At 45.1% G+C, this 26,790-nt stretch overlaps 1 protein-coding gene across 2 annotated transcripts in view; it reads right to left on the bottom strand.

The window, feature by feature from the left end:
- Positions 1–26,790, bottom strand: part of ADCY9 (adenylate cyclase 9) — an 85,843-nt gene that overhangs the window by 9,062 nt on the left and 49,991 nt on the right. Inside the window, exons 3-8 of one of the 2 annotated variants that reach the window (XM_017808802.1) lie at positions 24,255–24,359; positions 19,798–20,015; positions 15,485–15,587; positions 12,061–12,269; positions 4,989–5,148; positions 1,801–1,949 (exon numbers count right to left, since the gene is read on the bottom strand). In XM_017808802.1, the coding sequence (XP_017664291.1) occupies positions 1,801–1,949; positions 4,989–5,148; positions 12,061–12,269; positions 15,485–15,587; positions 19,798–20,015; positions 24,255–24,359 (944 nt within the window). The remainder of the gene's footprint in view (positions 1–1,800; positions 1,950–4,988; positions 5,149–12,060; positions 12,270–15,484; positions 15,588–19,797; positions 20,016–24,254; positions 24,360–26,790) is intronic. The other variant, XM_017808803.1, reaches the window with a different exon arrangement.

Below are 26,790 nucleotides of genomic sequence, written 5' to 3'. Positions count from 1 at the left end.
CACAGAGCTTGTGCACAAGTATATTCTATTACCCTCTTTCAAAGGTGGCTGTGTCACGTCAGCTCTGTGCAGACACCCCAGCACGTGTGGAGCTGAAGGAGCTGCAAGAACTCCTGCCTGGGGAATTATGGAAGAGTAACCAGGGAGTCAAGGACTGGCATCAAGGGTTTGCTCTTCACTGACTTCCCTGAAAAACCAAACCTGGGGCTGAGGGGGTCGGGCTCTGCTCCCAGGGAACAAGGGACAGCACAAGAGGAAAGAGCCTCAAGTTGTGCCAGGGGAGGTTGAGGTTGGATATTGGGAAAATTTCCTCATGGAAGGGGTGGTCAGGCCCTGGCACAGCTGCCCAGAGCAGTGGTGGAGTCCCCATCCCTGGAGGGATTTAAAAGCCACGTGGATGTGGCACTTGGGAACATGGTTAGTGCTGGGAACAGTCAGACTCCGTGATCTCAAGAGGGCTTTTCCATCCTGAAGGATTCTGTGATTCCACAGCTCTCAGCAAAGCTGGTGGCTGGCCAGTGAAAGCATCAGTGCCAGAAAGGGAAAAGCTATGGGAGAAAGTCATCTTTGTTCCTGGGAGTTCCTGTTCAGTGCTGGAGGACAGACAGTGTTGGCTACACTGGGAATCTAAACCCAGTGGGACAAATCCATGAGGAGAAAGGGGAGTCTCCAGAATTGAGACACTCCTTCCCTCCACTGAGGCTGGAAAGAACTGTCCTGCCCTCCTTGTCTGAGTGCTCTGCAGACTGACAAGAAAGGGATTTTTCTTTAGTCCAGTATGACCTAGAAATCATTTGTCAACTGGCTCCAGCTCTAAGTTACTTTTTTTGAAGGAAAGACTTTCTTCCCACAACCCTTACAGCCACCTCCAAATCACAGCTGTGAACAGCTGTAAGGGGTGACCTTTATGCTCCCCCTTTTTTTAATATAAATTAAATCAAGATTAAAAGTACCTACTGAAGATACTTCAAGAGGGGATTAAAGCTAAATACTCACATAAAACATGTATCTGCCAACTCTTTCTGGTTTGTTTGGGTTTTTTTTTCATGTTTTTCAACATATGATACAGCAGGTCTCTGAAGAAGGAGAGGAACTAGACTGATCTAGCAGAAGACCTTGCAAAGTCCATCCCAGGAGAGCCAAAGGCTCTGAGAGGTCTTAAGCCAATGAGAAGTGCACGTAGATTATAAAATTTTGCCAATAGGACTGGAAGGCTGGAAAGACCCCCTTGACTCTCTTGGCAAGAAAACAGGAGAATACTACAAACAATTTCTCCTTGGGGAAAACTGCTTATCAGAGGAAAACTGAAATAACTTGGGGTTATTGCACAGAAACTGCATTATGTTGATTCTCCTGGTTACTGCCCTGCAGCATCCTCTGAAAAGGTAGGAAAGTGAGAAATGAAACCAGTGCATTGAGGGAGGTGGTGGAAGAAAAACACACAGTTCCTAAGGGCAAAAATAAATCCAGGGAGGTGTGGGGGAACATCTGGGCTCTCTGGCACCACCAAATACCTGGGAAGCTCCTTAATAAGACAGATTATCAAAGGAATGGTAAAAGGCAATTCTATGCCCTTGAAGCACACGAGGTGAGGACAGTGTCACACAGGAGAGGGCCCTCAGGCACCATCCTGAAAACCTTAAAAAAAATAAACGATGCAGAAATAAAATTACTGAAGTTGAGGTGGTGGACAAAGTCACGGCAGGTGGCACAATCCTGTGCACCAGACCCTCCCTGCAGCGGTGCAGAACCCCGACCACGTTCCCTGGCGCGGGGCGCGCGGGGCTGGGGGACACTCACCTGTCCGGGCACAGGGACACGTAGAGCAGGATGAGCAGCACTGCTCCCACCACGGTTGCCAGCAGGGACCTCATCCAGGAGCTGAGCTGGCAGAAGTTACAGTACTGCACAATGGTGATGAGAATGGCACAACACATGAACATGGTGTACTGCAACAGAGAGAGAGAGCGAGTCAGCGGCTGCCCGGCGCCCTCGGGCACCAACGCCAGGGGAAAAGGGGCACAGGGAGCAGAAGGGTCTGATTCCATCTGTGTTATGGTGCATCAGGAGTCAGCAAGATGGACATCTTCCCTTCCAAGGGCAAGAAAACCTTTAGCACAGGTAGTTGGCCACAGTTGCCCCCGGGTGGAGTTTTGTATCACTGCGTGACACGGTTATTTCAGCGACTTTCAATGCCTCCAGCTTACCTTTGCAAAAAGCTCAGTGCCTCTTCTTGTTAAAACAAAATAAAATTTAAAAAAAAAGGTAAGTATTCATGGCAACCTCCACTCCACTGCTGGGGTTAGATCCTGTCTGTTTTAAACTGAATATCGAAATTCCGCTGCACTGAAAATGTGGAATGCAACTTCACCCACCTGCCTGTTTTTAAAAACACTTCTTAGGGGGCACTGTCACACTGATCAGCAACAGGGGAACTCAGGTTGAAAAGAAAAGATCTGCCTTGGGAACAAAAGGCAGATATTGGTCATTGTCAATGGACACTTTGTGACACGACCACTTGTGCCAATTTGCAAGGACAATTTTACATTTTCTGTTCCAAATGCCTGATCTCAAACCCCCTTTCCCTTTCCCACAGCTTTATCAGAAAAAAAAAAGGACAGGCAGGACAGACACATTGCCCAGAACACCTTCATGTCTCTGAGATACAGTCCTACAGTGGTCAAACCTCTCAGGCTGATGTGCCAATTTTGGTTTTAGCAAGAATATTCATGACCATCCAAGCTAAAACAGAGACTCCTCACTTGCATTAGGGAGTTCTGTTCTAGCTTTATGATGTGTTTTACAGCATGAAATGATCATTCTCTCCCTTTCTTTTATTTTTAATAACAATCTCTTCATTAATAATCTCTTTTTTTTTTTTAATTTTACATTTCCTGTACAGCTGAAGCACAGACACTGCAATCCTGTAGCACAACAAACAAACATGTGATTCAGAGCAGACACAGAGTATGGGAAAAAAACCTTACATAATTTACCATTTTTAAACCACAAGCACAGTTGTTGGTTTTTTGAAATGACTCAAAAACAGATAAAAGGAGTTTCAGAAGTGTCCATAAAAAACCATAACTTAAACTTACTTTTTTCCCCCCATTTCAGGTCTCCTAAAGTGGCAGAGCACTGGTTCTCACTCCAAGTGATGCCCCAGCATGAAGCCAGCCTATAGAGGGTCAGGATGTGCTGGATTTTACTATGGATGCATGGCTTTGGAAAGTTTTTTTTTTTTTTTTTAATGGCTGTTTTTTTGTTAATTTTCATTTTAATTATTTTATATCCAGGGAGGGTATAAAATGCTATGAATAAAAAAAAACTTTGCAAAACCATGTCATAGTAAAATAGGACACTTACCTGACCCTCTATAGATTGACTCCATTTCCTAGAGCTCCATGAGTGTGGAAACACTGAGCACAAGCCGAGTTGGGACATCTCTTGGAGAGGGAGCCAACAGCCCCACGACTCTGGAGGACCTGCAAGAGGAAAGAAAGCAAAGTTCATTCTCAGTTTGGTGATGTAAATCACCATTTTACTGCTGCTGCCTCAAGTGTTTCGACTCAGCCTGTCCTGAACAGGTATTGAGAACACACCAATAAAGGTTTTTAACATTTTTTATTATTTTTAAACGTTTGGAGAGATGATCAAGGATGGTGATGAATGGGATGATATCAAAACCAATGGACAGATTTGAAGGTTTTTGGGTCCCTTCACTTTAAAGAAGACATTCCTACAATTGATTTACTGATAATCATGTAGGAGGAAGACCATCATTAAACTGAACCAACAAAAAATAAATTTCCTGCTTAAAAATTCTTAAGCAAAGTCCCAAAAGGTGGAAGCTGCAGAATGGTTTTAAACATGGGATGTAACAGAATGTCAAACACACTCTCCTGTGACTGTGATAACCACGGGATATGTGTTTAAATCAGCAAGGACCAAAAAACATGTGGTCACATGTTCCCAGGGAACAAACACTTCCCAAAAGCCAGGAATAAGCTGTGATAGGAAGAGTGAGGAGGATCTGGCCATTACCTACACCCAGAGCCCTGAAATAGGAAGAGCTTTCTGAAGCAATTCCCTGAAGCTCCTGGAAAGGATCACTGTGCTATGAAGAGAAACTTGCAGAGAAACAAACTTTCATCTCCAGTTTGAGGCCATTTTATTCACAGTTTTAAAGCCCTGATTTTATGCTACAGTTGGCCTTTAAATTAAACTGTTCTTCCCCCTTCTCATCACTGCCCATGGTAGGGGGTTGGAAAGAGATGACCTTTAAGGTCCCTTCCAACCCCAACCATTCTGGGATTCTATAAATTCACAGAATTTGCAGAACTTATGTGAAATTCTTTGAATATTTAACCCCTTGTTCTCCCCTTCTGAATGCTCTCATTAAGAGAGACATCAAATTCCCTGTGGATCTCTGTGTCTGGGCTAAATATGCCCATTTCTTTCTGTTCCTTTTCAGAAGGCAAGTATTGCTTTCCTTTAACCACTTCCACAGCTCCTGCAATGATCATTTCTAGGCACTCAGAGCTCTCTCTCTCCTTTGAGTTCCTCCATCTCACTCTGCAAAGCCCAAACACCCACCACTAATACTGTTCTCATCGCTGAGATTCAGTAACCACACAACATGTCCACCTAGAAACTCCAAATCCAGCCTAGATCCACAAGCCTGAGATAAACTCCTTGCACTGTCTCCAATAAACCCCTGCAGAAGTGCTTGGTCTAATTAAAAAAAGGTAGGTAAGTCACAGGCATTTCAAGGTTTGCCTCTCCTCTTTCGTCTGAGAGTTTTCAAAGCAGCCGTGGCCGTATTTACATAACAAACTAGGAATTCCAGCATCCACAAAGCCCTCTCCCTCCAAGGGATCTGTATCAGACAGATGTAAAGCGCGGGGAGGTGGAGGAAGGCGGCAGGCAAACAGCAAGCTTTGTTCCATCCAAAACATCACATTACCGAACGGAGTTCGACAACTTACATGTATATTTGTTTCAAAATCAGAGGTGAAGTGTGAAAAAACTGCAAGAGCTGGGAGAGAAACCAGGATTGCGCCGAAAAAATGTCGAGGCAGCCAGCCAGATATCACCTCCAGGAGACGCTTGGTGCAAGTCATCACCTCCTCCAGAAAGAACGCCATCCTGGAACACAGGAAATCACGGAGCGGGCGTTAACTGCAGCACATCTCCCCCTGTCTCTGAGCTACCTGCAGGAATTCAACTCCAGGTCCCTCACTTGGGCTGTGTCAGCAACCACGGTGTGTTACACCCACAGCACCTGCTGGTCATCCCAGGGAATGATCCACCTTTGCTGACAGATGACTGGGTGTTTGCTCCAGCAGGGAGAGCCCCGGGATGGGGGCTTCGAGGAGGCAAACTGAAAGCCAAATTTCACTCACTTGGATGGTTAAGCACAGGGAAGACTTCTCTCCATTCATAAATAAAGCAGGCAGGGAGAGGGGAAGCTTTCACAAATTCAAATGACTGAAAATAACAGCAGAAACGTTTGAAAAGCAGCGCTGTGCACCCCACTAACAGCTCCAGCACCCAGGGCTGTGCAGCTCCATCCCACTGCAACCAAAACCAGTTCTCCCAGTTGCAACCACCCCGTCTGCAACCAGGCTCCGTTCCCTCTCATTAGGGAAGGGGAAGAGGAGCGTGGGCTGAGCTCTGGCAGCCTGGCAGGAGCAGAGCTGGAGAAGCAGTTGGGCTGAGCCCCTCGTGGGCCAGCTGGCACCCACCCCGTTCCTTGGGAGCCAGCACAGCATCCCAGTTGGATCCCACACGGCTCACAGGCAAGGAACGGCTCCCGCCTCGAGCTGCCGATGGAACCACGGCCCGAACCTGCGAAGAGCTGAGGGAGCCAACTGGGAGAGCTCTGGAGAGCAGCTCACCGGAGATGCTCCTTAATGAGAGCAGCTCTAATTGCTGAAATGAATAAGGGACGGTAAAAGGATGCTCGATGCTCAAGGGCATTGCATGGAAAACTATTATTTATCCACAGGAATAAATCCTTGGGATAACTTCCTTCTCAAAGCTCAACATTAGTCACTTGAGAAAAACTGCAACTGCTGTTCAAGTGCCTAATTATTTTTATGGAGACATAAAAAGGTAGTGGAGCACAGTTAGCTGCATCCAGAGCCATTAGTGGGATGTGTGGAATTCCCAGACTCAGTCCGGGCAGGTACTTCTGGACAACAGCAGAGCCCAAACGGTACAGAATTACACCTTTTTTAAACAGAGATGCTCAGAGATGAAAAAAAAAGTATCACATACACTAAATATGAAATTCCCAATCTTCAAAGTTACATAAATTACCCCATATCACCATAGTTTTAAAAAGAGAAAAGCAATACACTTATTTTTAACCCTGTTGTCTGAAATACAAGGTTTTATGCTGGATAAAAGCCTGATACGAACCATCTGAATTTAAATTTCTTTATGAGAATTTGACACTCATTCCACACCTTTAAATATTCATTGTTTATGGATGATATTTTAATTCTCTGGTCTGGACTTCTGTGAGTTTTGTGAACACAAGCATTTTTCGAAGCATCAAGAGCTCTCCTCTAATTTAACTTATTTAATTTTAATACATTCAAGTCTGGAAATTATCCTTAAATGCATTAAAAAGAGAAATTTGGGAGGATGGAATACAGTGTAATACACCGGGATCCCACGAGAGGGTGCTCACAGATTTGCCAGTTTTCAGTTTAATGGACTTCCATTCACACCAAAAATTATACCTGTATTCCATCAGGAAACAGAGCTTCCAACAACGCACTGAAATTTAAAAACTGGATATAGAGCAAGATAAAATTTAAAAAAAAAAAAAAAAGCTCTGCAGAGCAAGAATTTGGGTTTCTGAAGGGTTATAAAGTGTCCTACCCTGATGACAGAACTGCCCCTGTGCTCAGTGACAGCCCTACTTTCTCAGCACCAAGTACGTCTGAAATCGAGTTCCTGCCTCTAAAAACAAAGTTCCATTCTCCCAAAGCCTACGGACTGGGATTAGGATCTCCATGGCTGAAGTGTGAGAGGAAAGGGAATGGGGCTCCCTGGGTTAACCTGCACCCCCAGCCTCTCCCGAGGCAGCTCGGCGGCAGCTCTGCCTACGCTCTCCTGGATCTCCGCATCGCTCCCATCCTGCCTGGCACAGGACCCAGCTCAGTGGCAGATACCCAGTGCAGCTCATGTCTCTCACCCCAACCCACACACCAGGGACTCCACTTCTTCAGTGTTCCTTTTTGCCAAGCCTCCATGCCAGGACAAATTCCTGTGGGAACTATAGCAACAAATCCACCGGCGAACGCGATCGGTTAATCCTGCGATGAGGACACTGCTTTATTTAGGCAGCTGTGTGTTTCCAAAGGGACAGTGCAAATTCCAGGGCAATGCCACATTTCTCCTGATAATCTTTACCTTCTTGCACTGATTTTTTCGGGCTGGTATTTATCGCAGAGCTCTGCGCTCTGGAATTAAACGACTGAATTCCCATCCCTAGCAGGGAAAGCCGGTGGATCCAGCCCAACGCTCCCAGCACAGGAAGTCAGGAGTGCATTAAATCCAGACAGCAGTGAGAGCTGCAGACAGATTTAATGGCTACAGGGCAGTATCAGTAAATAATGCAGTGTCAGTGGGCAGCTCAACGGGGCTTAAATGCTGAAGCTTCCGAGATGTTTACACAAGCTGGAGTTCAAATTAGTAACTTTGACATAAATGATTAATGGCTAATGGAGACTGTTACCATCATTTCTGTATTTACTGGCAGTTTAAAATCAATTCCCAGAGTTCGAATCAAAAGCTTTTGGCACAGCAGCAATTTGGTGGGATATTAAATACCAGATGTTAGAAATAAATAAAGGCAAACAGGCTCCATTGTTTTCCCCGGCATCAGGACTCTGTATCAGTCGTGTTAACAGATCTGCTTCGTTAAGCTCGGGATGCAGGAAACAATTTCTGCTCCTGGTCACTGGGAATTTAGGAAGATCCAAGTGCTTGGCCACAGGGTCTCTCTGCTGTGGACAGAGCGTGGGTGGCACTTCAGCAAGGCTGGGAAGGTGAAGCATCAGGAAAAGGGCAGTTCTGCTCAGTCAGACAACAGCACAACTTCCCATTCCAGTGTTCGACTGCACTCGCTTGCTTCATCCAGGAGATAATTTGTTTTGCTCTCTAGAAAGGCCCTTTTAAATTCATGAATCAACTTGAAGTGCTCCCACCTTTCACTCTTTCGAGCAGGGCTGAAACACCCACTCTCTGCCCTCAGCTCCTCACCCACAACTCTTCTCTGAAGCACATCATCAAAAGCAACATATTTTTTGTAAACAAACTCATTTATGGCCAGTTTTACTCAAGAACTATGTGTCAAAATCATCTAGTTAACAAACCCCCTGTATTTACACAAAAATAGTGGGCAGCTATCTTTTACCTGCATTCCTGCAGACCCACTCCTCAGACTCCCAAGTGAAACCTTGCATTTGTATGTTCAGTGACATTTCCCAAGTTTTTTTTTTATAAAACCCAGAATTTCAGGACCTCTTACGCTTCAACTGAACTTGTCAAAGTAGTTACACTTCAAGTGGGCCGAAGGACATTCTTTACAGAACATGTACAGAGCAGGAGCTGACATTTTCCATGTGCTCACAAATGAAGCACCAATTTTGGCGTGCAGCTTTATACAATTAATTTTCAAGTGGCTCTTGTGCTAACAGTGGGATCCTCATCTACAGGTACTCCAATAATTTATTATCAGACACTTCAGAGGAATCAAAACATCCTTCTCCCTCGTAAGCTTTGCTCCATGAGGCCTTCTGCTCTTCCAGAACTCAGGTTTTGTTTCTCATTGCCCAGGCACAGACAGTGCTCCCCTTCCCTCTCCCTCAGCTGGACCGAGGGCTGAGCCACAGGAGCCAAGTGATCCTTGCTAGGCTGAGTCCTGGATTTAATTACAATTTAGACTGATTTAAAGACAGGGTGTTTCACATCACGATAATGAAAATACAATGTGAAACTTAGGCAAGAATTTTCTGGTCTTAAAATAATCCCTTTTCCTGAAATTCTGGGATTGTGCCCAGCATTGTAGTCCGATCTCCTCCCTGCAGATATCTCGCTGGTATTCTGTGATTGTCATTTGGGATGACATTTCTGCACAGGAAGCTCTGCACTGCATAATGAGTGGTCAGAGGGAGCAGTCCTCACTTGGGAGAGGATTTGAAGAGGAAAAATATGATTGCCTTCTTTCTGCTCAAGGGAACCGTACAGCAGTGTTGTGCCCCAGGAGACTGGGGTGGCCCAAAAGTCTATCTTATGTATTTACTAGAAAACAAATATGTATTATAAATTCAAAACAACAACAAAAAACCCCCTCCAAACCCAACTAGACACCTTTTCTTACCAAAGTTCCACCCAAATACACCACTGTCCTTACATTTAAAACTGAAAACCTGCCAGAAAGCTTCTGAGGTTTTTCACCTACAAAGCCTGCTCTGTTCAGGTGAGGTCTGAGACTGTTTTCAAGCAGGTACCCTGGGTAGGACCAGCTCAGATCTGAGATGACCCTGGGTTTGTACTGTAAGAGATTTACTCCAGTGTTACCTTAGATGGGATGATCAGAGTTAAGTTAAATACAAATTAAATCTCGTTAGCAGAGGAAAGATCACGAGTGTGAGCCCATGGCAGGAGGTTCCAGCCAGGAGCTGGACTCAGTGATCCTTCTGAGCCCCTTCCAACTCAGAATATTTAAGTGCTAAAATACAGAGTGATTTGCAGACACTCCAAGAGATATCTGGGGCCTCAATTTCTACGTCCCTACTCCTCAACTGCTGGTTTGACAGAGAGGGCAGGGAAGGGCAGCTGGTGCTTCTTCCATCCAGCAATTCCTGGTTCCCAAAGTAACCAGGAGAATTTGTGGGGTCTCTGGGTTGACCACACAGTGCTGCACTGAAGCCAAACCCCTGCACAGCCACACACGGCTCAGGAAGGCAAAACTACTTTGCCAGTTCTTGACTATATAGACAGACTGAAAACAACAATTTTCCTTCTCCTTAAGAAAACCATAAACCACCAATTATAGAACAGGACTGCAATAAAACCTTATGTACCTACCTATAAATATTTCTAAGATTATAGCAATAATTTTTATGAACGGACAAAACAAGGAAAGGCAAATGTAATGTAGCATTGGGAAAACAAGTGGGAAAACCAGTGAATTGAAAAATACTAAAACGAAGCAAGAATTCACCTGAAAAGTGAGTGAACACAACTTTTCTCCAAATAATCTGGACAGCAGAAAGCAGCTCTTCAGCAAAGTGGGTGTTGAGCTGTTCACAGCTGAACAAGTTCATGGCCACCAAAGCCAGACCACCTGCTGTTGGTGAGATGGCAGAGCTGCCTGGGCACACTGAAGGGCCAAAACAACTTCTCCCCCACCCAAACCAGCGTGCAGAGACTTCTGCAAAGGGGAAAATGCATTTCTGATGCAAGAGAGAGGACAGAACATGAGTTAATCCATTTTAGGATACACTACAATGACAGCCCTGCAGTTCAACCATCTCCCAGTACAGCTCTTAACACCTTCTGAATTTCCAGGTTTTCTAAAAATGATTTGAATCGCAACAATCAAATACCCCCACTAAGAAATACTACCTTTAAAAGCATTTCCACTGTTCACACATGACCCCTCTTCACTCTCTGTGCCAGCTTTGATGTAACACACATACATTTATATGCTCATTGAGATACAAACTTCCTTCAGTGGCTAAAGCACTAATCCAGTATTTTTACCTTGACCTTGTAAAGTCAAAATAAGAGTGCACACTGTAATCTCTTGTTTCTCTCGAAACAGCAGCAGAATTCCTTCCAACTTGTAATTACAGAAGCATTTTGACTTACACATTCCTGACAGATCTGCAGAACTACAGGTGAGGACACAGGTTTCCACACACCACCCTTATCACGCTCCTGTGTCAAGGGAAGCGCCGGGAAAACGGGGCTGAGGAGGGCACAGTGAACTCGCTCTCACACGTACACACAAACAAACAACTTATTAATAGGTCCATCATCTGGGTTAATTACAGGTTACACGGGGTATCTGCACAGATCAGACAACACACCCAGGAGAGCATGAACACTGAACACACAGACAACTGCTGGTTGCTACACCTGGATGAGTGAGTAACCCCTGGAACCCCACGTTCCAGAGGAACTGCTCACTGAGTAGTTACCACGGGAGTAAGGCCTGCAGGTGTCCTCAAAGCCCAGGACACATGTCCTGTGGGTGACTGGGTACCTATGGGGACTGTGGAGTCACTGTTAAACAGCCAAGCCTTCCCCTCCAAGGGCACAGATGAGGCTGAGGGGCAGGACAAGGATTCAGGGACTGAGGATTCTTTGCTGCTGTGTGGGGTTGGCACTGCAAAGTACCACTCCTGCAGAGACAAACCAGTGCTCCCTTCCCTTCAGCAGCAGTGCCTATCCCACAGCCCTGAATCCAGGGAAATGCTGACCTCCAGTTACATGTCAGACAGAAAACACAAGCTCTTACGACATTAATCCACGGAACTTTAAAAAGAAACTATTTCTGGACAGATGCAATGTGACTTTAGCAATTTTTCTTTTTTTCCTTTGAGAGAAGGACTGCTCTTTGCACCTGTGATACATGATTTCAGCTTTAACCCCAGAACGGTGTACTGTTATCTAGGAATTTTTTGGGTGGGTTTGTTTGAAGGACAGACAAAAGTTTCCTGTTTGGATTCTGATGGCCCTGTGAGGGGAGGCTCATGGGGCATCCCAAGGAACAGTAAGAGGCGCAGGCACAGTGTGCAGATCCCGTTTCCCTAAGTGGCCTCCATCAGAGCCACACTTCTCCTGCAGTCCCTGCAGCCAGAGCTCTCTCTGCACAAGATCTGCCGCCAGCCTTGGCTGCACCGACGCTGCTCTTCAAACATCACAGACCGTCCAAGCGTGTTCCTGGGGGGCTGTCAAACAAAATGTTCCCGAGCCAGCCACCACCTCAGCTCCCCCTGCTATTCCCAGGCTCTGTTACTGGTTATTTACCTAATGGAGACGACGAGGGACAGCACTTCCAGCAGGATGGCGACGACGAACACCGCGACGGCGGCGGGGGGCGGAGGGGACGCCACCATGCCGTGTTTCAGGAAACAGGTGATGGAGAGGATGAGGAAGACTGTGGTGGACAGGAACACGTCCAGGAGCGAGCTGAAGGTAGCGCTGGCAAACGTCTTCACTGGAGCATTCTTCATGACCTGTGTGCAATAGAGGCATTGAGGGAAGGGCTGGACACGAATAAACGCCACTCTGTTGAATTCAACTGGGTGATAAACAGCAGCTCAAAACAAGTTGGGGAATAAAGAAGTTTTGGCCACTTCGTTAATCCAATGTAAGGAATGTTTGGAAACAAGAAGCAGAAGAGGTGGTGCCATGGCTGTCACAGTTCCCTGAGAAGATTGTGTTGAAAAAAGCATTGGCAGCACAGCCCCCAGGATTGAGGTGATTTTTACACACTATTATGATACAGAAATAAAATAACATGAATATTGACTATTCTGTGCAAAGAAACATGAATATAATTACTAGCAGATAAAGCTGTGAGACATTTTCTTCAATGATTTCAATTTAAAATAATAACAGATTTTACTTTTTAGCCTCGATGGGTCTTTAAGAAAACTCTCCAAACACTTCCCCACAGTAACGGCTCCTGTGGCAGGGTTCACATCTCCCTTTCAGACCATTAAAAGCAGCCACTGAGATTATGTGTAATCCAAATTGATCAGAGCTCAGGACACCAAGTCCTGCTCTTCCATAACCCCTCACCACACATTCCCATCCCATCTTGTCCTGGCCCAGTGCTTGTGCAGCTGTGCTTGTGCTACTGTGGACAGTCCAGCTGAAAACTAGATCATGAGCTCTACATCCCAGCTTACTTGGGTGAGCCCACTTTTGGGACTGTCTATATCTGCCCAAGGGACCACAGAAAGCAAGTTCCAAAGAAAAACAGAAATTATGTTATCAATGTCAACATGAAGGCACCCAGTTGGAGGGCTCTGGTTTAATCTGGAAGCTTCCTTTGCTCCTCAGAACACTTCCTGCACTGAGCAATACTGGGAAACAAACTAGTCCCTCATTTGTACCTCTCTGCAACCCAGTAAATTCAGCCAGCATCACTTCAGTGCCAAAATCACCTTTTAACCTGAAGAGCAGCAGAGTGCTGTTCACACACCAAGTCCCACCAACTGAATCAAGGGAAGCAGCACCGTATCCCCAGTGACAGCGTTAAAGATGCTCTGACAGGGCTAAGTAGTGCCTTCATTTCCAAACAAGAACAGGCTAAGCAAGCTCCTGGGAAGCAGAGCTGACTCTGGAGAGGGATCACAACCCAAGCATGCAGCTGGCACTGTGTAATTAGAGGGGAATTCAGGGGTGCTGGAAGTTACTTTCAGCAGCAGTTGACAGCCAGGCAATTAGAGAACTAGGAGTGCTGACAACTCTTTTCACTCTCCAAGAGAAGATTTTGTTGTTGTTTCGGACCAGTACTCTGCTAATATTAAGGCTTTAAAAGGTTTTTGCCCCAGTGCTGCAGAGTTACTATTAGAGGGTGAAGATTCCCATTTCCAGGGAGATTTATATAATGATTTTCAAATTAATAGCTTACTACTAACAAAAATGAACAGACCTCATCGGTGCTCCTTCTAGGATTTCCCTACATATCCACATTAATAGGCCAATCTGTATATGTTTGGTTATTACTACTTCATTTCTCTTTCCAATCTGTCCATTGGAAACAACTTGATTTACTATTTTCTGTATAGTTTGCAAATTTTATTTTATATCTGCAAATAAACCAGTGTGCCAGGGGAAGTTTCTCCCCGTTGTTGCTACAAGAGCTTTATGCAGATACCACTAGACTATTTTGCTGCAGGATGAGTATGGAGTGAACAAAGTGAACAGACTGAACTGCAACACAACTGGGCTTTCCTTTGGTAAAACAAATTAAGTTAGGTCTCACCTGGAAATACTGGAAAACAAGCAAACAGGGGCTATTGCCAGGGAGAACACAACAACACTGCCCAGAACTGAAAGCAATGAGCAGCAGAAGCAGAAATCCCACCTGCCCTCAGATGTAGGACATACTACTGGGAAGAAAAGAAACCAACACCTACATTTAGCCCAATGCAATTCTGCAGCTGGATGAACCAAACTAACAGTTCTGCACTGCTGGAAGGGAAGGGCCCATTCCCCTTCCTGCTGCCAGCTGCTTATCTTGGGCTGGCTCTGGCATCTTGGGCTGGCTCTGGCATCTTGGGCTGGCTCTGGCATCTTGGGCTGGCTCTGGCATTTGCCAACCCCTCCGAGAGCTGCTGGTTCCACGAGGCAGAACACAGAGGGATGGGAAAAGAAAGAGCCCCAGACAGAAAAACAAACCATGAATATTTTATGCTGGGCCAGTAAATGAGCTGCTCACAGCAGGGAAGGCTGGTAAGCACCAGAGCCATTAGGAGGAGCAGGGAGGAGGAGGAACAGGGAGGAGGAGGAACAGGAAGGACAGAGCAGAGCAATTGCCTTCTTCTGGCAGCAGCTTTTCAGCTCCTGGTGAAAATGCAGCCTCAGTTCTAACTGACACCTAATGTCACTTTATGTAAATGCCAGTTCCTATCAGCCAGGCAGGGATATCCACTGGCATGGAAAGCCTGTGATATTATTAGCCCCTGAGGGAACTGAGGACTTGTTACACTCGGTGCAGAATCCTGAAGAGAGTACCGAGTTCCTCACAACTTACTCCCTGCTCCTTACAGTTCCACAGGGTTTCTGAATGCAGCACACTTATGGAATTAGGGCATTTGAGTTCAGCAAGGGTTTAGGTTCCACAGGGGTAACCATGGGGCTGTGACTTGAAAAAAAATCAAACTGGAAGTTGCCATTCTCAAAGCTGGGATATTTGATGAGGAGGCAAGTAGCATTTGGTCCTTTACTTTCATCTCAACACGGTTCTCTGGCCAAGACAGAGCCTTAAAACATTAACCTGAACATGGAGAAAAGGTGAGTGAGAAGTAATTAGTGAACCTTGGTAGACTGTGAAAATGGATTTCTAGTCCAAATGTAAGACTAGATTTGGGGTACAGGGTATGTTGATCCTCTGAGGGCTTGAGCTCCCCTGCTCTGGAGACAGGCTGGGAGAGTTGGGGGTGTTCACCTGGAGAAGAGAAGGCTCCAGGGAGACCCATGGCAGAGGGCGAAAAAAGATGAGCTTTAAGGTCCTTTCCAACCCAGACCAGTTTGTGATTCTGTGATAAACTGAAAGGAGACTGTTTGCAGAGGCAGCAATACCAGTAGTAAATCACATTTGACATTTCATGACCGTTGTCATCAACTACAACGAGATGTGTTGAAAAAAACCCCCAGAAAACGACAGAAAGTTTCTCAGATGGATTACAGAAGGAAACCAATGCCAGGAGAAACACACCTCTTCCTGGTAGCTTGTCCTGTAGGTCATCTCCAAATCCTGATCCAGGAAGTTCAGGCTCAGCTTGTTAATAGGTGGTTTAAAGAAATAATCTTTCATGAGGCTAAAAAAAAAAAAAAGACAACATAAACATCAGTTTGTTCAGCTGTACCTCTTTCAGACCCCCCCTAGTCTGTGGTTGCTCTTTCTAGGGATGCTGGACCTTGGCTTTGAAGTTCCTTTGGCTTTTCTCTGCTCTTGATCACCAAAGTATCCCCTTAGTCACAACACTCACTCAGTCAAAGGAAATATTCCACAAAAAAAAATGAGAGAGCAAACTTTTATACTTGCAGGAAGAGACTAACAAGTCCTTCAAGAAACTTAACAGCTCTCACTCCAGATGACTCCAGATAATTGCAATATAAGCCAGCAAACAGTAAAGGTTAATTGCTGCTACAGAGGCACAAGCTCAGGAGACACGTGGCTGAGGGATATTTGTGCCTTGGGTGGAATTCTATTGCTCAAAGCAAGCCAAGGATGACAAAGGTGACAAATTGTTAGGGGAAAAAAACCATTGTCCCTTTTAGAAAACAGCAGTTTCTTGTTATTTCAGACACTAAAATGACTCAGTAACTCGACTGGTAAAACACTCCCTTAAGAATCTGGGCTGCAAAGAAATGGAACCTGAGGAGACAGAGAGCTTAGATTTACTGTTGAAACAGATGATTTAAAATGACCAGAATCATCAACAAAGCCAGTGACAAATAATGACACCAGCTCAGAAGAGCTGAGGGACCCAGAGGCAGCGTCCACCAGAGGGTGTTTATGCCCTCCTTCACCTTCTCTTCCAGTGTCAGGTGCAGAAAAAAATCAAAATAAACAACATAAAAGAGGCTTCAATCATTAAAAAGTTGTTTATATTTCCGATCCTCTGGAGGAAAAACAGAAAGTTGAGTTTTGCATTAGCTGTAAGAGGTTTATGAGTGAAGTTTCCTAAAGACAGCTCTGACACTTGATCTGCAACTCCTTTTTTTTTCTCGAGCAGGTGTCAGAGAGCTGAAAGGACCTGACTTAGAGATGCACATGAGGTCAAACTCTCAGCAGATGAAGAAGCTGAAAGATCCTAAAGAGTCTCTTTTTGGGGGAGGTTGGTTATGGGTTTTGTTTCTGTTTAATTTTGCCCCTTGGCAGAGGGGTTTTTGGGAAGTACAGGCTCCCCAGCACACAATGGCATGTTGGGAAGCACTTTTTTGAACTGAAATGCAAGACCAACCAACCACAAATTCTTAGACTGATGCCAGAGAAGACAAACGACTCTAACCATGAATATGGCTGATACTTTATAACCTTGGCCTTGGCCAATATATTAAGAACATCAGGATGCCCTGAAAGAACGACAGGACACATTCACTTGAGCCACCCTTCTGTCTGTCATTATTCCTTGTCTTCGTTCCTCCCCTCTCTTAGATGTTTCTAAGAGCATCTTATATTAAGAATTTTGAAAGCTTTTGGTTGTTTTTTTTTTTAAAGGATTGTTGAATTCCCTTTCTTCCTCCCGGGAAGCTCAACAGAGGACGGTGATGTTATGCTGGATGATGTCAGAGGAACAATCCAGCTGCCAGTGCAGCACAAAACAGAAGGTGCAACAGGATGGAAGGAGGGAGAAGGCAGCATTCCCAGTGCCAATCCAGCTCCATGTCAACCCACGCCTGTCCCAAAGAGGAAGATCCCACTTTACTCGACTAAACAGTCAAGTACATAATGTGCTCCCCAGGAGGCCACTGTGCCTCCCAGCACAGGGATTTGTGTGCTCCCCGGATCAAGCAACACTGGGAAGTGGGAGATGAAAGAAACAAACAAATTTTAAAAGTATTTAAACAGGAAGCTGACCCAAGGAGGGGATGAAGGGCTGCACAGAACCCAGTTCTGGGGGAGCTCCATACATCCCTGGGACTGTGCTCTGTAACTCTAAAGAGATTACTGGAATTACTGCCCTGATCAGTTCATGAGTACCTGTTCTTGTACTTCAGGAGGTTTACAACCTAAGGAATACCTAATTTTTCTTGGAAACAAAAATCCCAAACCCGAGAATCCTTTGAGGATATTCCCAATGAAACTAAGTTCAAACATTCTGTACTCTTACAATACAGTTTTCTTTTAAAATACACTCAGTAATGTGCAGATTACAATGAACAGTATTTTTATGGTGACAGTAGTAAAGCCAGACTCAAAGCTCAAACCATACCCTGTTTGTCAAATATAAACAAGCTGTAAGAACTGATAACTTTTCATAAAAGTATTCTAGAATTACTAATACAAACATGCCACACTAAGACTGTCTTCATTACTATTATTTTTAAAGGCAGTGCTGAGTTATCAGCTCCAAGGTTAAATCTCAGCATGCAAAAAAGCTCCCAAGCACACAGCTAAAGCTCCAGAAGGAGACTGGAAAGGAAAAATATCACCAGTGTCCAGCACTTCCTCCCAGGCAGCTTCCTAATGCAGTGTCCAGGCTCCTGAATCCCCTGAGGACACATTTACCCTTCCCAGCTCTCCAGGAAGCCTGTGGGGTTAATTTATGCACCTTAGCATCATATCTGGGTTAAGTACTTTCTGTCAATAGGAATCCTGTGGAAATTGCTGCCCAGTGCTCAGGGAAAGTCACTTGGCTGCTGCTGGGTTTGCAGCAACGTCAGACCAATGCAACAAAACCTACTGAAAATGGGGATTCCTGTAAAACAACACCTCGAATTCCACATCCAAAGATCCCCACAGATGCTCGATTCGTCAAGACCAACAATTATGTTTTATAGCAGGGGATCAAGAACGCTTTTAAAAGGACTTATTCCAAATAATTTCTCATTGAGAGATGTTGAAAAGATCAGTGTAAACCAGTAGGCTTAAAGCATTTTGCTTAGAGCTAATTAATCAGAAGATTATTTTTGGAAAGTTATGTTTACATGAACTGAACTCGGCAGAGAAGTTTCCGTGGCAACAAGAAATGGCCCACTTAATATGGTAATGATGATATTTAATTGAGACCAAAAAAGAGCCAGGCTTTGACTGATCTCAAATCACAGTCCTGCTTCTTCCTTTTTTCCGAATCAGAGAGAATTATCCATTTTGGGAGGGCGGGAGGAAAGCGCCGGGAACACGAGAGCTTGACCGAAGTATCTTCAGCAGACCCAGGGCATAAATTAATCTACTTCTATAAGTTAAAGTTTGCAGTGTGCTGGTTACATTTTAAACAACAATCCTGTTTGTTCTTGCTCATTTCTGCCAACACTTGGATTTTCCTGATCTGACTGTCTTCTAATATTTGAAAATATCAGCTAAACACCAATTCTCAGCCACCAGTGACAGAACATACACAGAAAAAAATAATAAAGGAACCTAAGCTTTAACTGAATTTGAGCACAGGAGAAAGGTAAACTGAGAAAACCTGGATAAGAGATTGGAGAGGGACTCCTGTCCTCTGCTGTCACCTCTCCCTGCCTTAGTTATGTTTCCAGTTCAGGTGATGTGTCCCTGTTCCAAGCAGCCCAGAGTCCACACAAGCACACAGCAGTTTCAAGGATATTTAGACAAAACACCCTCAATTTGAGTGGAAGCAGTGAAACAAAAACAAAAACAAAAATAGCCATAGATAATAACAAACTGGAGTTATCTGTTTAGTTGCTCCAGTCAAGTCACTGTCATAACAGGGGATATATCATTTTGTGTTTATAAAAATCCCACACTACTGAATTTTGGACAACATTTCCTCTGCCCAAAATCATTTTCCTTTGTTTGGAACAGAGTGAGAAACCAACTTTGCAATATGTAAGGAGGTAGCAGTTGCATGAGAATTCTCTCCTATTAATTCTGTTTCCAAGCTCAGCATGATTTCTAGGTGTTAGTCACACTGTGTTATCAGCTGTTGTTCTTTTGCTATACAAAAACGTGAGTTTCGTGGTTCAGATTCTCTGTCACACCGTGAATTGCAGAGGAAGGTACAAACTACGTGCATTCAGACGACGTTTGATTGTGGAGATAGAGCTGAACTTCGTGACAGGGGATTTAAAGAGCAATTTCCTTTCCCGAGGTTCCACCGAAGGAGGACTGTTCACCATGGAAGCCATGAAAAAAGTGGTTTTGCATATTTCTAAACAGAATGTTTCTGATATCAAATTCCCACGGCAGTTTAAGCAGAATAAAGACTAAAATCAGAAAATGTAGGACATGTTGTATGTTAACAGTAATTGGACAAAACCCCACACAAATAAAGACTAAAGATACGGGACCCTGGTACTGCCTTTTCACCTTTACAAGATTTTACACTCCATTTTCCTTACCTGTCCTCTTTAATCACGTCCACAAAGTGAGCATCTGTCTTTTCTCGGATATTTTTGAACCTCAGAGGGAGGAGAGCGGACTGGTCCAGGCTCACCCCGCCCCATCGGCCTTTCTCTTGCAGCATTTCATACAGAGAGGTTTGACTGTTGCTGAGCTTTTCCTCCTGTGGAGGACTCAAAAGGCCATTCTGAGTCTTGGGACTGTGTCCTCCCGGAGCCTGGGTGGCAGAAAGGAAAACATACACAGGGAATGTTAGTGGTTGAGAGGGCAAACAGACGGGATTCCAAGGAGCAAAAGCTGGAAGAAGTTCTTCCTCAACACACTGAGTTCTGACCTGACCACATCAAAGACCAGACTCCACCTGCCCTGAACCCCTCCACATCTCCTCTGGATGTATCTCCTCCACGTTCTGCAGGCACATCCCTATTTAGGTGTCTTTTTTGCTTTTTCTGGACCAGCTTTCCAAGGAGCAGGAAACAATGTACATTTTCACACATGCAGTGACAACGAACCACAGGCCCAAATTTCATTCCCTCGTCTTAAGGTTCAGATTCCCCTAAAAAGCTTTTTAAACACCCACGTCAGCTGTGCTGACTTTCCACAGATCACGAGACAACTCACTCTGCCAGCCCTTGCTGATCCTTCCTGACCACTACAGCCCTGCTGCTTTCCCAGAGCTTCCTCCTCTCTCCTACCTGTGGGAACAGCCCTTTTGTACATCCCATCAGCCTACCAAAAAAAACAAAAAAATCCTACAAATTAAACTACATTTTCTTCACTGACTAAGGCATACTTCTTCTTTCTGGTTTTCTTCTGCCTTTGTATTAATTAAGACTGCAGTGTTAATTCTGACACCAGCCTGCAACACGGCTTAGGTACAGCATCACCAATTCTGCTTTCATTTGAGAACACAAATTACTTCTAACCAAAAATCATTCTGTTTTCATGGAGCCTGGAGTTCCTTCTTTTACATTTTGTTTGACCTAGACCAATATGCACTGAAGCAATTCCAAAAGAATTAGATAACTAAGTGTGGTTAGAATGAAAATGAACTGCAGTTAGTCAGGATCATTTTCAAATGCAAACACAGAGCAAACTTAGCATATTTGAATGTTCATCTCCCCCCTCCACATCTTATCACTTATCATGCAGCATTTATCCTCATCCTGAAGCCCACTCATGACAGAAGTTTCTCCATTCCTGCCTGAACAGCTCTGACAAGCTCCTCCAGAAGACTATTCTTGGATGCCACCGCAGTGACCATAAATAAATACCATAAATATCATCACCACCCCAACCACATGCTGAAATATGTTACTGACATTGTAAAATCAACTTAGTTAAAGTTAAAAAATATCTGGTTGCTGGCTGCCCATGCAAAATTAATTCAATTTCCTCGTGTGATCTATGCTGTGAAGCAAACAAGGCCCACGAACACAGATAGGTAAAGTGAGAGGTGCAGGCACGACCAGGGGAGATGCAAAGCTAACGGAGCAGCAGGAGAACCTCGTGCAGGGAGGAGTCAGGAACCACTCAGGCTTGGCTCCCTGTCACAGCCAAGACCTCAAGAGCTAAAGCCATAACAAGGTGTGTTGGAATGGTTCCCTGGAGCGACAGGAAAAGCAGGAGGGAGGTGGGTTGTGCTTCCCCTTCCTCCCTCCCTGGGGGACGGCGGGATCCTTGGGCTGCCCCAGCGGAGGTGTGAGCCCGAGAGCTGGGAGCCAGGAGATGGAAGGATTCCCAGTCTAGTCCCTTCTAGCCCTCACAACAGTTGTTTTGGCAGCCTGCAGGTGTTCACTGCGCAGCGACAGCAGCTGAGGAAGGAATAGGAAATTGGGTAGTTTCCTTGGTGTGCTGCCAATGCTTTGCTACAGACCATAATAACCAGGAGAGAAAGGTGATTTCAGCCACACATATCCCAGCAGGGGCAGATCAAGAGCCCTCTTGGATGGAGAGGTGCTGCCTGGGACAGAGGGACACTCCCCTGTAAGCCAGAGGCATGAGGACTTCTCACATAAAAGGTCACCATGTTCTTTCTTTCTAAGGGAAAACATTCAGCAGCTTCCAAGCAAGTCCTCCTGCATCCCTACCAGGTTATCCAGCCTGCTCAGAGGGAACACAGCTATGGAGCACAAGGCATCCTGCAGAGCCAGGTTTGGAGATAAGGAGAACTAACAAAGGGAAACCAAAGAGAACAGACCAACAAGCTGCTAGTGAAGGGTTTTCTTTGTTTGGTGGGGGCTTTTTTATATTTATGCTAAGGATTGTATTTGCTCAGAGCACTTCCCAGAACAACCTGAGGCCTAAAGAAAAACTGAAGGTCATAGTTACCACCTTTTTTTTCATAATAAAGTGTCTTTCTCCTCTTTCTCACCCCTGCAGCCACTTGTTACTTGAAAAGCAGTAACTGAGAGAACACAGTTTTTGCTATAGTCAGCTCAAATAAAAGATCTGGACTCCTGTGCACTGTCTGCTCGCCCTGCTGTTCTTTAAGATCATCTGAAAAATGCAGTGAAAATTTCTGCTCCTTCAAAGAAGGTCAGCATGGACTTTCTCTTCAGCTCCTTGGCAAAGGCTCAAATCTCCAAGAAAATTCTTTCCTTCAGTCAGCTCAAGGTTTCCCTGTGCTGTCTCCACTCTGTTAATCTTTACAGGCAGGGATTAGAGTGTGAAACTGTTTGTGTAGGAGAAAATCCCTATTTATTAAATGTTGTTAGCTCCAGTGTTACTGTGGCTTCTGAAGGCAACAGGGTTTGCTTGAGAACTCAGAGACTTGATGTGAGAGTTTCCTCTTATCAAAAGATAGGGAAGCTCCAGAGGCTGTTGGGACCCACAGAGGTCCAAGGATGTGGTCAAACATCAGTAACATTCCCAAAAGGCAGGGGACATGAGGGCAGCATGTGGCATGGGAAGGGAACAGACTCCAGAGATGGGTAGAGGGAGCTTACGGCTCCTTTTCCCGAGAGACCTGGAACTTCAAGGAAGATTTGGAAATCAAATGCCACAGTAACTTTGTGCATGTGGCTGTTCTTAAGGCTCTCAGTTACAGAGGCATCCCAGACTTACTGGAGAGCCACGTAACAGCTCCAATTTTTGGCTGAGTAATAACCAAACCAAATCCAAGGAGGACGTGCAATTTGGTCTCCACTAACATGTTTCTTCCAGCAAAATTACAGCCCTTTTCCTCTGCTCTGCACAGACCTCCTCCAAGCAGGGTCAGATGACTGGCTGATTCACACACATGAAGCCAGTACAGCTGCAGGAGGAAGGAACTTAAAGGATAATTCCAATGAAGACATTGCCCTGGTACCTGAGGACAATCTCTGTTTGCAGTTGGATCCTGGAGATCCCTGGCACGTGGGCAGAGGCAGCGTGGAGAAGAAACATCTCCTGCCCACCTGCAGATCTCCCAGGGTTTTTGTCTTAAAGATCTCGTGCTGGTTTGAGAGCAGTATGTGCTGGCCACTCTGCTCCACCTCCCTCAGGGCTGAAGGGATTATTATTTGACTCTTCTCTTAGGCTGTTTCCTGGGAATCCTGGCACAGAACTGCTGTGTAACACACCCCTACAGCCCAGTAAGGCAGGCCTTGCTTCTGAGCTTACAATTTAGGCATGAGACAACAGGTCAAGTACAGACAGAGAGCAGAGAGACAAACACAGGGTAATTGAGTGGCTGAGCAGTGGAGTAAGTGCTGGCAAGGTTTCCAACCACCTTTATAGGCGAGAAAAGTTTTAAGCCAGACGTGAAGGACAAGACTGTTGTCTCAGAGTGTGTTTATGAAGTGATTCGCTCTGAGGAGGGAAAGCATTAAACTTATTTGAATATATAACAGCCAGGTGATGAGCACTGGTCCCCAGTCTGCATTTAGGCAGGAGCTTAATGTTCAGGAGGGAGAGGTGACAGGCAGAGCAGGGGCTGTGAAGGCCACAAACAAGACGACAAACAGGCAACGTGTGGAAAGGCAGAGGAAGAAGTAGGTGGCTTCAGGAAAGCAACCATGGCAGCAGCAGCACGAGGAACATGTAAGGTGCTGTATCTGTTGGTCAGAAATGGATGCAAAGTGACTGAAAGCTGGGAATTTCAGCTGTGTGTCTTAGAGCTGCAATGCAGGAGACACTGGCAAGACACATCACTTGTGGTGAGGTGACACAGCCCGCTGGGGTAAGGGATGGAGAGCCTGGCAGTGCTGTTTGTGCCTTCTGAGTAGCCTCAGCGTAACTGAAAGAGTCCAAATTTTAGGTCCTTCTCACTATCAATCTGAGCCCATAAAATTACTAAAAATTCTGAAAACTGAGGCAGGGGACTTGAACTAAATTTTAGAACACAACTGCTCGAAATCAAAATCCGTTCTGCTGCTCAAGAGCTTGAATAAAGGAACAGCGGAGCAAAAATGAGAAAGCTGAGGGAAGCAGAGAAATAAGGGAAAAGAAGGGGAGTGAGAAATACTTAAATTACCTTTGTACTGTTTTTATGCTCATCCTGACAACCATTTTGGATAGCTCCTTCCTCTACGCTGACATCGCAGTGGGGAGCAAGGGTGGTACTACATGAAGGGCAAGGCTGCAATGAGACAAAAAAATTTTAGCCAGGAATGTTCTGGTGTCCTTGTAGTATTATGCAATTTGTAATTCGGTCCACTTGTATACTTGCAGCATGGTTAAAAGATAAACAAAGCTACAGAATGGGAAGCAGGGAGCAAAACTTGACTGGAACAGAATGCACCGTTTCAAAAATAAATCACAGATTTGCTGTTCACTGGAGCTAAATCTAACCCAGGAAAGCTTCACTAGTGCAAGATCACAGATACACTGTAATCGCTGCATACTAGCACAGGACCTCCCCGAGGGGAGTAAAATGCTCTTTAGTAGGTGGAGTGCAATTTTCTTGTGTAAAAACTGCCTGCAAAGGGACCTGAATGGCATTGGGAGTGAAGACTTAGCACAAAATGCAGCAAAATCCAGAGAAAGCACGAAACAGGGTGATGCGTTACGAGCAGTACAGGGAAATGGAAAGCAACAAATCTGAAACTAAGGAAGGGAAATACTTTCTCATACAGAGCTCTGAGGCAGGGGAGTGGAGCTCAGGCTGTCCTATGTTGTTGAAGCCAAACACTCAGCAAATGTCACAGGGAACAGGGAAAGCAAACCCATCGGGATCTGTACTAGTTCCAGGTTGCGCGTTTTGGAAGCAACCTGAAACGCTGCACTTGAGCTTTTAAAACAAGCTAATTCCTTCGAGTTAAAATGTGATTTCTTTAGGAAAATGAACCCCAGAATTGTATCTTCCAAGTTCTTCGCTCTCTCCTCCAGTCCTGCCAGGATCCTGCTCAGAGCACCCTGTGCTTGAGCCCTCTTGGCAACTCCCCTGCTCTGGGGATGGTCACTGCGACCAGGCTCACCAGAGCTCTGCTGATGTGTGGGAGGGGATTCACTCAGCACCCTGGTAAGTTTTTCAGAAAGCACTTTGAGCCTTTTGTCCCAAACTCAACAGCCCATGTTCATTTTAGCTGGTTTTTCTGGACTCAGGAGGGGCACGTTCAAGTCTCTCTAGTCCGTCATTCTCCTGGTCCAAACCCACAACTTCTGCCTTCGGGTTATCTCCTGGTTTCAGAGACCAGGGTGTTAAGTCTTTTCAGAACTGACTCTTCACCCAAAGCCATTTTCTCTCTCTGGTGTCATGCCTGAAGTTGAATCACCCAGAATGTTTAATCTGCAGGTGTTTCTCCCAGCCCACTCTCCCTGTGACTGCTGACCCACCTCACCACAATGCCTCTCAAAGGCTTTCATGAAGACCCCGAGCCTTCTCAGAAGCCAGCAGACCATCATATCTGCTGTTCCTCAGGGGCACAGTCCAGGTTGGTGCACTGAAATTACTCTGAGTTTCCTAACCGGCATCAGAAAAGCAACTTATGTCCACTTCTGAACCTGCACAGTTTGAACAAATACCAGCACAGCTGAAGAAATTACGAAGCTGGTTCTCAAACGGTTGTGTTTAAAAATAATCTCGGACTAAATGCCAAGAATGTCTTGACCACTCTGTGGAAGGCATTATTAGATGGCTTGAAAAACAAACTGGCAACGGGCTAACAAGCCCTCTAAACTCCTAGAGGGTTAGTTAATAGATTTATCCATGGCAGAAGTCAGTTAATGGCAACAAAAACCAAACACCTCCAGCAATAAATAAAGAAAATACTCCCTGTTTGATCTTGCTAGTAAATTAGGAAGGCCACCTCAAACACTCAGCTCCCAGGGTTAAACCTGGAGACAAAGGGCTCGGAAAAGCAGCCTGACCCTTGGGAAGAGGCAGAAGTCCCTCTGACTTTCCCCATGTGTTCAAGTGAACATCATTAAGTTCCTTCTCTATTGCAGGCACTCACAGGGCTCCTCGTGCTGTGGCCTCACTGCCATGAATAAAACATTAATGCACTTCCAGCAAACACCCAGACAAGCAAAAGGACCTTCTGTTTTCATACCAAGCAATGATTAAAACATTTTTACAACAGCTTATGATTCCCTGTCAAGTGAGGCATTTCATTAAAGATAATAGGGAAAATAAACTGATACCAAAGCTGCTTAAGCAGGTTACAGCGTTTTCGTTCAAAAACCAGCTGCTATTACAGACTTATTATAGTTTTAGCCTCTGTCTTCACCACTTTAATTACATACATGCACTGTATTGATATCTACACTTACTGCAGTTTGCAGTTAAATGAACTGCAGATACACCAGAGGAGGAAACACGATTCCTTTCATGGATCAAGTACTGTTGCATTCTCCCTCCTGACTTTCCTTGACATTTGTTCAAGCCCCAAATGTGAAAGTCATCCTTGGCATCCAATATGGCCACTTATTCCCTTTAAAGCAAAAATATTTCATCTTGCCTGTAATTTTGCCCCTCCTGCTTAAGTCTCTTTTGCAGAGCTGGAGTCATCTCCTCCTACACTGACACTGTTTACAGCTTTGTATTTAAAACAGTCGCATATAAGTCATGA

Source organism: Lepidothrix coronata, unplaced genomic scaffold, assembly GCF_001604755.1.
Source record: "Lepidothrix coronata isolate B3197 unplaced genomic scaffold, Lepidothrix_coronata-1.0 Scaffold24, whole genome shotgun sequence".
Lineage (NCBI taxonomy): Eukaryota > Metazoa > Chordata > Aves > Passeriformes > Pipridae > Lepidothrix > Lepidothrix coronata.
The sequence above is the reverse complement of the archived record's forward strand: the minus strand, read 5'-3'. Positions and strand labels throughout refer to the sequence as shown.